The 10,785-nt window shown below is 42.9% G+C and overlaps 1 protein-coding gene across 1 annotated transcript in view; it reads right to left on the bottom strand.

The window, feature by feature from the left end:
- Tinag (tubulointerstitial nephritis antigen) overlaps positions 1–10,046 on the bottom strand; it is a 109,890-nt gene extending 99,844 nt beyond the window's left edge. Inside the window, exon 1 of the mRNA XM_004644627.2 lies at positions 9,261–10,046. Coding sequence (XP_004644684.1) covers positions 9,261–9,615 — 355 coding nt within the window. The 5' untranslated portion in view covers positions 9,616–10,046. The remainder of the gene's footprint in view (positions 1–9,260) is intronic.
- Between the last annotated feature and the right edge of the window lie 739 nt (positions 10,047–10,785).

Here is a 10,785-nt window from a genome sequence, read left to right as displayed (position 1 = left end):
AATAGTTAGGATAGATATACAGCTACTTTCTCTTAGTTCAATAAGAAGAAAGGGTTTGTACTAATATAGTTTAGACAACATAACATGTCTACATCTTGTCCTTTGTGAATAACTACTATGAAGACAACAATATGCAATGCATTAATTATTGTAACTTCCATAATAACCTGTTTTGAAACAGTTTCATTGCTATTTTATCTTTTTTCTCATTAAAATGAATAAAAGATAAAAAAAGAAAAAATACAAAAAAGAACAATATTTTGGTGGCTATTTAAAAACACATTTTTAAAGTACTTTATAAAAATTATGCTTCTGAAAATATATTTATTCTTTAAAATTATAGAGCAATAAAATGTTTAGTACACAAAAAATAAACCTCTATACTAACTCTCAGAAAGCTTCCTACCCAAGTGATATAAGGTAACTACTTTATTAGTCAAGGTGAAATAAAATATTAAACGAGCTAATACCAAAGTGTACTTGGAACCATTGTTGGGTTTGTAGAAAGTACTTAATAAATCTGATCTAGTGGGAAAAGCATCAGTAAGTTCCCTAAAACAAAAGATATGTGCAGTGGAGAGGAGGTTTGTTTAAGTACCTGCTGTGTGCAAGGTGTTATAAGTGTATTTTCCATGAATAGAGAGCTGAATTATGTTACTATTAAGGACTATATTTGCAAAACTAATGTGGTTCCTAACATTGTGAGTACAGGGCTACATACAACACCTCATGCATTAGCATTATGTTGTCAGTATATTTTACCGTGCTATTTAAATTCACCAGTGCTTTCAGCAATCATGCAATACTATAGTTAAACTAGCTTGGCAAATGCCCACTTTTTCAAATATATCACCTGCCTCTAAATACAAATTGAATGCAACAGTAGCAATGCAAAACTTCCAGACACAGTTGTACAAGTGGAGTATTGAGCAACAGTGAGGATTTCTACTCACAGAAACTAAAGATGTCCTACAAAGCCATTTGGAAGAAATAGGAAAATAGGTCCAGATAAAAAATACAGAGAGGTTGGAAAGACAACCAAGTGGGAAGGAGCCATCCACAACATACATCTAGTTAAGGCTGTCATAAGACACAACAGGCCCCAAGTTGCCAAATCTCCCAATATTTAAAAAGTAAATTGAAACTTAGATTTTTAAATAAAGACACTTGATAGTTGACATGCTTCTACCTTCTATTAGTGCTATTTTCTCCTGATTTTATATTTTTCCATATTGGTCATCAACTTGTCTGTAAAGAGTGAGCTTTATCTCATTTGAAAGCATTGTGATTGTCACTTTCCAATTTAGGGAACAAAACACCCAACCCCTGCAACCTGCTGAAGGAGCAGTCCACCGTGGGCAGCAGAATGTGTCTATAATCCCCATACTCTCGGAGGCTGATGCAAGAGGACTGCAAGTTGGAGCACAGCGTGAGTGTTGGGAGCTGCTGAAGCTGAAATTGATCCATGTGGAAGGCAGGATGAGGCCTCATTGCCTAAAGCAGTCAAGCTACCTCAGTCTTGAGAAAAACATCCTGCCTGGACATTGTGGGCTATTAGTCACTAGGCAACCTTGCGTCTTGTAAATTTGCAAAGGTGTAAATAAACATCCCTACTGTTGTTCTGGGAGCTTCGCCTATCAGGCTTGGTCCATCATCCCTGACCTCAGCTATTATCTCTTGTCTTTACTTTCTCAATCCTCTCACCATTTTCTCCCAGGGACTACTGAGAGAACAACAGATCCCTACATCTGGCGCCACAACAGGGACCTCGGTAAGGAGATATTAATAGGGGGAGGATGTTCCCCAGAATTTGGCCAGCAACAGTGTGGGGGATTGAATTGATGGGTCCATAGTTAGCACTGGAGGTTACATTGACAATTGCCAGGTGAAAAACATGTGGCATGGAGGTCTACTGAAAAGAAAATAGGGGAGGGGGGATGAGAGAGTTTCAAGAGAGAAACAGGTGTGAGAAACAGGGAGAAAGTTAGATTGAGTTAAAAAGGGGACAGATGGTGTATCCAGAGCCACAGATATCTATCGATGGACGTAGGTGTATCTAAAAATGTTTGTTGTTTTTGATTCCTGTATTTACATTACTTTGTAAGACCACCATGAAGAACTTATTATGGAGTACTATTTTTAAATCAAGTCCCAAATGGGGCAATGAGGGTGGAGTAAAGGTACAGCAGATAGAATTTAAACCCTTTAGTTTTCTCAATTAGATAAAAAACTAAAAAGATCTTTTAAATTGCAAGCAGTTGGTTCCACATGGCATGGCACCACCAGGGGGAGGGACACAAACTGGGTTCAGGAGGGTCCTGTGCTCTGCTCCTAGGCCAGCCCATCTGTGATTCCCAGCCACCCTTGTGTCTTTGGGCCAGGTCCAGCTGCAGAGGTTGGCACAAGCCACCAACTACAGGCTTGTGCACACGGCGGTAAGTGGGAGGGTCATGGATATTGCTTGCCATGGCCTTGATGTTGGCCATGCATGTTACTGGCATCAAAAATTAGATAGTGGGAGCCGGGGAGATGGCTCGGTGGAATAAGCGCTTCCCTGGCAAGGGCAAGGGTCTGAGTTCAAACTCGGGTTCTACAAAAAAACAAAAAACAAAAAAAAAACCTGATAGTGTCAAAATAGTGCCAGTCTCAGCAAAAAAATAACATCCAGCGGTCAGAGCCAGAGAGACAGCTGGCACGCACAGTGGCTGTTGTGCCTCTGCACACAGAGGCTATGGTTACACAGCCATAGCCCCCGTGAAGCTTGGGGAGGGGATGTGGCCTGAGAAAACGCATTCCAGGCACTATGACAATTAAGCCGCTGCTAGAGCAGCTCGCCCAGCCCCAAGGCCATGGAGGAAAAGTGGCGACCAGAGGCAGAGCCTGAATCCAAAGAGGTCTTCAGATTTTGCTTGCCATCGTCAGTGCTGATGACAAAGGGAAATCGGAGTTACAGACCAGTGTACTGAAGATGCTGTTTAAATCATTCCAGACTCTCCTATCACACAATCGTTCATTCTTTCTTTGGTAAGAAATGTTAAAATTATTTTAAAAATATATTGGGTTAAACATAAAAATAAATTAACTGAAGGAAAAATCGTTTTAAATGGTTTTTCAAAAGCGAGTGTGGATGGCCTCCAGGTAGGACAGCTACAAAGGTGCTGGCTGGCCCACCTGGAGAAATGTGAAGGGCCACTTCCCCAGGAAGGGACCTCAGCAGAAGAGTGGGAAATGGAGGCTCTCTCTATCCATTACAGTTGGCATAAAGGAAATTTTTTAATTTTCCCCTCAAGGTGATTAAATTAAAAGGCTGCTTCCGCCCCGTAGATAAAAAGTTTGCCTTTAAAAAATCATATTTCCTATTATTTACAATATTGGGGATATTTGAAAAGATTACTTAAAATTCTTTTAAATCCTTACAAGGTTGATAGCTTGTTTTACAGATAAATTAAAATTGGTATAAAAATGCTTTGATACTTTACAAACAAATATAGAGGTTTAGAGTACAATCTAAAAGCCATGGGGTTTACACAGTCACTTGATTTTGACATCCCATTTACATAATAAAATAGTAGTGGTGGTCTCAAAAGGGGACAGGCTATGACAATGTCTTCAGATTTGGGTCACCTCATGCAACAAAGATGTACTGTGCCCTAAACTGTTCAGATCAACCATTCATGATTTTCAGACTTTATTTGGTAATATTAACTGGCTCCATCTAGATTTTAGGCTAATTTCTCTGGTACTATTGACTGTCATTATCATTCAGATTAGTTAAATTAATTTGCTTTTTTTCACACATAGGTTATATTAGGTTAAGTGAGGTTATATATGGCTTCTTCTTCCAAAATATAAAATACAGGTTGCTCACTGTACAGTCAAAATTTAATTACAAGAACAAAAGGGGGAATCAATCCTGCAAACTTCACTTATCAATACATACTATGAAATTTTTAAATTTTAGAAAAATGGGAGTACAACAGCAGAAAGACAATTGCATCAGGTAAGAGAAAAAAGGCTAAGAAGAGTCCTTAGGAGAGATCTCCATACTGAACATTGAAAGGTTCGCCACAAACCTGGGGTAGAAGGTATGCTTGTATTTTTCCATAGAATGCTAAACAACCTATTTGAGTACCAGAGCGTGTTGTCAGGCTACACCATGAATCCAGATCTGGAGAAGAAATTAACAGTGATGAGGGCAGGTTCAACCTGGGGCCTATAGAAAGAACTGAAAAAATGAAATTTTAAGGTCTAAATAGATGATAAAATACATAAAAATGACTGAGCTAAATTTTACTACTATTAAGACACAAAATACAAAAATACAAAATGTGCATATTAATTACAGATAAGACTATTTCTTCCAAAATTTTTCTGATAAACTATCTCTACTAACTGACAACAAAATATGACTAGTCTATTTATAATTATAAATTTATAAAAATTGTGATAGAGTTACTATAATTCAATTTTGGTCAAGATTATATCTGAGGGTACTCCGATTTTGTAAAGATGTTTGTTTTGTGTTCTGTGTATTTATTTAGGTGTTTGTATGTCATTCTATGATCCACGGCTCCTCTTTTTTCTTTTTTGAACATTTGTTCATAATACAATTTGGGGTATAGACTTAAAAGCATGCTCTTTCCTAAGTTACCAGCTGGTTTAAGTGATATAAAATTGGTTTACTCACAGGTCATCAAAACATTTATGATAATTCTTAGGGTGGAGAGAAATTATTAGAGAGGACTCCAATTGGTGAACAGAGGGGTGGTCAATCTTTGTTCATTATAAGGAGCTGCCAATAATCTCAGTAGTTTCTTTGGAGACAATGTCAATAATTTGATCATTGGCTAAAAGATAGTTTTTTCAGAAAAAAAATTACAATAAGTTTTTCTCTTAAAAGATACTCTTTGTATGAAACTAAATTGAGAATCAAAGGTTTTCACATATGTATGGTAATTTATTATTGTTAATCTCATGCACAATAATTAAATGTATTCATTATTGCTGATGTACAGGTCTTCCAAAACGTAACAAAAATAGTCTATTGTGATAAGTCTTTTTCTCAGATTTAGACCTCTGCCTTTGATAGAAAAACTTGTGAAGTATATCTGATTTAAGGATGACTGTTTGGGTGAAAATTTCTTATGTATTACATAGAGATTATTTGTTAAAAGTGTTGCATAAAAATGAAAACTTAAGTATGTCACAAAATGTCATCAGGATTATCATACCACAATGTTATGTATGGTTTTGATTTCTAAATTTTTGTTTAAAAATATGTAATTTATGCCTGTTAGCATCCTAAATGGATTTAAATATTATAATATGCATGGTTGTTAGAAAACAACAGTTCCATTTTATGTGTATGGTGTTTGATATTCAGATAAATAGTAATGTTAAGCTTGCTGCTTCCATTACAGGGTTATGTCATTAAGCTTTTCTTCTGGATGTTTAACAACTAAATTTTGGACATAAAAATTTAGAGAGATAGATTGGCTGAAAGGACAGCCAATATTTGGCCATATCCCTCCAAGGTCTATAAGGACTCATGACACAGAAAATCTCTGCTGTGTCATCCTCTAACTCAGTTGAGTCCCTGATTTTCTGATCAAGGAGATTATGGGGCCAGAAAGGAAAGTGACTGACAATGTGTAGTGTACCTCAGGAGAGTCACCTGAAGAAAAAATATGTCTCCAGCTTTCACAACAGACAAATACATCAAGCAATGCCATGCCTCATCCAGATGACTGACACTGACAGAAGAGCTAAGAGGTAAGATCTAAGGTGCACATGGTTCCAAGGTAAATCCTCAGGCAATTTAACTGACCTTGTTAAATTTTAAAAAGGTATAATTTCTATTTATATAGGTCTCACCTTAACTTGGTCTTAACCACCTGGCAGAAAAATGTAAACATGAGATTTAAAAAGCAATGATGTCATATTATACTAGCAGTAAAATCTCAAATCATTAACAACTTCTGACAATTGCCAGCTGTACTGATAACTCACTACTGTTATGGACGATTGGACTATATTGGGTCAAACTGAGTACAAGTACCAAAAATCTTTGGACCATCATCTAGAATGGAAAGGTTGTTTTAAGAGTTCCCCAAACATATCTTCTTCAACTGCAGTAGAGCACCCATTATCCACACAACAAAACAAAAAAGGGAGTTATATTGAAGCTGCTAAAGCTGAAATTGATCATATACGGGAGGGCATGATGAGGCCTCATTGTCTAAAGTAGTCAAGCTACATCCGTCTTGAGACAAGCAACCTGCCTGGACACCGTGGACTATTAGTAACTAGAGACCTTTTGTCTTGGAACTTTGTAAAGGTATAAATAATGGCCCTTACTGTCGTTTGGGGGCTTTGCTATCAGGCTTGATCCACCACCTGACCTCAGCTATTATCTCACCTTCATTTTCTCAACCCTCTCACCATTTTCTCCCTGGGACTACTGAGAGAACAGATCCCCACACCTGACCAGTTTAGCAAGACCCTGTCTCAAAATAAAAATTAGAAAGCAGACGCAGCTCACCGTGAAGGCCTCAGTTCAATCCCCAGTACCAAAAGGAAGAGAAGTCAATTTTGGCTCAAGATTGCACAAGGAGCTAGTCCCAAGGCAGGAAGGTGTGGGGGACCAGAGCACCTTGACCCATGGCAGCAAGGAAGCAGAGGCAAAGAACAGACAAGGGCACAAGAACGCCCTCTGGGCCACACCCCAAGTGGCATGCCAGGCCCACCTCCTCCCAGCTTGTTCAGTTAGGATCTGCCCTGGATTAGTGCTGTGACATGATCACCTTCCAAAGCCCCATCTCTGACCACATGAGACTTTTGAGGAGCACGTTAGAGCTAAACCAGAACAAGCATCACAAGGACCAGCAGCAAAGATGCTGGGCGTTCATGGTTTGCTACTAGTTCTAAAGGAAATACACCTACAATTTTTCCACTAAGTGTAATTTTCACCTTGAGAGTTGAGTAAGGAAATCTTTAATATGATAAAAATGTATTGTCATTTTTAATAAAAGAATTGGGAAAAGTTGCCAGATAGTGTATGAAATTTCGTTAATAAACGATCTACAATAGTAGTAACTGCCAACTCTCCTCCAGTTATCATTCCTTATTCCTCCCATCTCCATTTAAATGTCCCCTCCCCACCTCCCACTCCAGTGAATGTTACAAATTTCTCACATACCAGTGCTGCACTAGGTGATGCTTTCCTCAGTGCTCTAAGTACTTTCTTTAGAGAATGTAGCACAATTTGCACTATACAGCAGATTCTTTACATATCTAGCAACCTCACAAATTTGATTGCGATTTACAGGAGACTCAGCTCTGTGCTCTCCCTCCATGGCAGATGCGGTGCCCAGCATGCTGCCCAGTGCTGCAGAGGCACTGAGTGAGGGTGGGCCAAAGATGAGGCCGCTTATTCCAAGCAGACTGTGTGCCACTCTGCAGGGCGAGGTGAATGCTAGTCAAGTTTCTTATTGATAAATGCAATACCTTGGAAAAAAGGAAATTCTGTGGAAAACTGTTATATGGGCATGTCTTTAAAAAAAATTTCTATCAACTTTACAAATCAGATAATATTAAAAAGAAGACAGCAGCATTTGGATTCTGAAATTAAGATATCAAGTCCATGACACCTAAAATGACTTCTCACTGTAATTTCTGGGCACAGTCACTCATTTACAGTAGTGTGACAGAGTCCCAGTTAACCCTGAATTTTCCCTTCTCCTGTGGAGATTTGCTGCACAGAGAAAAAAGATAAAGGTTCCTATCAGTGTCTGTGTAGAGTTTTTGTCTGTTTTTGTCTCAGAGTTTGGTTGTATCAATTGCTCAAGGTCAGCATCTCTCCTCATCATTAGACCAGTGCAGTGACTGCCTTCCTTTCCCTTACAGATCGTTTGCATTTATCCACTAAAACTTTTACATCTACTTGACATAAAGCCCTCCTTGCTTTGAAATAATACTAAAATCTTCAGGTCTGAAAAATACACTAGACATCTACATAAAGGATTTATTTGCTTTTCCTTAGGTAGGGAAGTCGCTGGCTGCATTTTGCTTTTATCTTGGCTTTAATGACTTTACTAATACACAGGTTGTAATGTTACAGGCCAAGTAGCTCCATACACATCAAGTACATTAGCAGCCTTGAAAATTTCACGAGGTTCCTTAATAGGTTTCACTCAAAAAACCTAGATAATTCTGATAGCAACACACTTAATGTAATTTAACCCTTACATAAGTTGAAAGAGGGCTTAAACAGGATCCAGACCTGTGCTCACTGCTACTGTGGCTGAGTGCTCCCAAAGGTGCCACTGTGATTCAGATACTGAGTATGTGAAAGGTAGCACTTTAATAACCCAAAAGAAAAATGGAAGGGAAAAAAGAGAGGAGCGGACACATAGGAGAGCGGAGGGGAGAGGAGGGAAGGACAGATGGAAAGAGGGGATAGGGGAGTAGAAGAAGGGGAGGGGAGATGGCAAGAGCAGAGGAGAGAGCAGGGAGGAGAAGGGAGGAAAGGAGAGGAGAGAAGAGAGGAGAGGAGAGGAGAAGAGAGGTAGGGAAAGGAGGTGAAGAGAGGAGAGATAGAAAGAGGAGAGGAGGGGAAGGGGAATGGGAAGAGAGGGAAGGAGAGGAGAGAATTGAGGAGAGGGAGGGGAAGAGAGGGAGGGTGGAGGGCCAGGAGGTGAGGAGAGGAGAGATGGAAAGAAAAAAGGGGAGGGAGGGAAGGGAGGGAAGAAGAGGAGAGATGAGGGAGAGGAGAGGGAGGGGAGGAGAGGGTAGGGAGAGGAGGTGAAGAGAGGAGAGATGGAAAGAGCAGAAGAGGGGAAGGGGAATGGGAAGAGAGAGAAGGAGAGGAGAGAGGAGAGGAGAGGGAGGGGAAGAGAGGGAGGGGGAGGGCCAGGAGGTGAGGAGAGGAGAGATGGAAAGAAAAAAGGGGAGGAAAGGGAGGGAAGAAGAGGAGAGATGAGGGAGAGGAGAGGGAGGGGAGGAGAGGGTAGGGAGAGGAGGTGAAGAGAGGAGAGATGGAAAGAGCAGAGGAGGGGAAGGGGAATGGGAAGAGAGGGAAGGAGAGGAGAGAAGAGAGGAGAGGGAGGGGAAGAGAGGGAGGGGAGGGCCAGGAGGTGAGGAGAGGAGAGATGGAAAGAGGAGAGGGGAGGACAGGGAGGGGGAAGGAAGAGGAGAAAGGGGGAAGGGAGGGAAAGGGAGGGGCAGGTCTCGTTAGGAATCCGGGGCATCCCCCAGCCTACCTTCTGGACGCCAAGGCTGCGTGGGAAGAGGCCACTGTTTCTCCTCATGGCAAAAGGCCTTGTAATCAGGGCAGCAGTCGGAATTTTCCCTCTCGCAGAATCTGTCGCAGTAGCACCATGCATTGGCCTCGGGGAACCGAGTGACGCAGGCATCGTCTCTGTCCTCACAGCAGCCGAAACGTCGGCAGTACTGCCCTTGGGAGGCGGCTCTTCTGAATCTCGTGCCCTCCAAAGCGGTGCGATTCCCGGGGAAGTAAGCTCCGCGGTGGGCTTCTCCAGGAGACGAGCAGGGCTTCTCCAGGCGAAGTGCTGCAGCCAGCCAGGAGAAGACTAAGAGCCTGCACGCGCGCCGCATGGCCTGCAGCTGGGCCCGCGCCCGCGTCCGCCCGGTCGCCCTGGCACTGGGGCTTCTCCTGCACCGTAATCATCAGGGCAGTCCGGCGGAGCCCGCACTGAGCCTTCGCTGGAACGGAGAACACTTCAAGTTACACATTAATCACGAATTCCAGTGTTTGTCCAAGTAATACCAGTATTCAAAACGGACTATTGTAGTTCCTTCAGAGTTAAAAATTTACATTTTATATAATGTAAACACAATTGCGATTCCCTCAGAATGTGAACGGAAGACCTTGCGTGGGCGACACACTGGGCGGCCCCTCGCCGGCTCAGGCTTCCCGGGTCAGACACCTCCTGGTGCACACACAACAGCTGCCACCGCTGCTGGCAAGGGGCAGGAAGCTCACTCAGAAGTCAAAGCTCTTTCATTTTCCGCTCGAGCTGTGGGCTGTGATGCTCCGGGCGTTCCTGCGACGCCTGCGCAGCGCAGACAGCTGCTCTAAGTCGTTCCATGCAGGCCGGCCGGATTTCCCACCCACACCGACCTAGCACAAGCACTTTGAGTTCAAGGCTCACGCAGAACCTGATTGAGCTGGAAAGTCCCCGAGGATGACCTTCGCTCCTCCCCCGAACGCCTGCCTGGTGCCGGCAGTAACAGGCAGTCTCTGCGAGGCAGGTGGTCACCAAGGAAAGTCGGCTCTGGCAGCCAGCACGCCGTGGGCAGGCGCTGGGACGCGGACCCCCGTCACGGCGCCCCCATTGCTTCTGAGGCCCGCTCTGCAGGAGGGTTTCCTCGGCTGGATTTATTTATTAACCACAATCACCCCCTTGAGATAGGGGATCAGTGACCAGCAGATGAGTCAGCAAGAGCGGCCGGGCGTCTCAGCAATCAGGAGCACGGACTCTGGCCCCGAAGCCACCAGGAACTGGCTCTGTGACCGAGAGATTGCCACTTGCTTTGCTGGTTCTCTTGATTTGCTTAAAACAGAGGCTTAAGGTGACTTCAGGGCCTGACGCGCTCACACTTGTCCCTGACCGCGCCGCGCTCCTTTCTGCTGCTCTTTGGCCCCACCGCGCCACTGGCATCAAGCGCCTCGCTCCCGCCTATACTCAGGCGCACGTCTGTGCCTGACAGTTCTGCACCGTCTTTGTCACTAGCCCTAACCTCCTCGTCCCTTGAGCCCGAGAA

Source organism: Octodon degus, unplaced genomic scaffold, assembly GCF_000260255.1.
Source record: "Octodon degus isolate 3935 unplaced genomic scaffold, OctDeg1.0 scaffold00205, whole genome shotgun sequence".
In the NCBI taxonomy this organism is placed as follows: domain Eukaryota; kingdom Metazoa; phylum Chordata; class Mammalia; order Rodentia; family Octodontidae; genus Octodon; species Octodon degus.
Note: the sequence above shows the minus strand (reverse complement) of the source record. Positions and strands in the feature narration are given on the sequence as shown.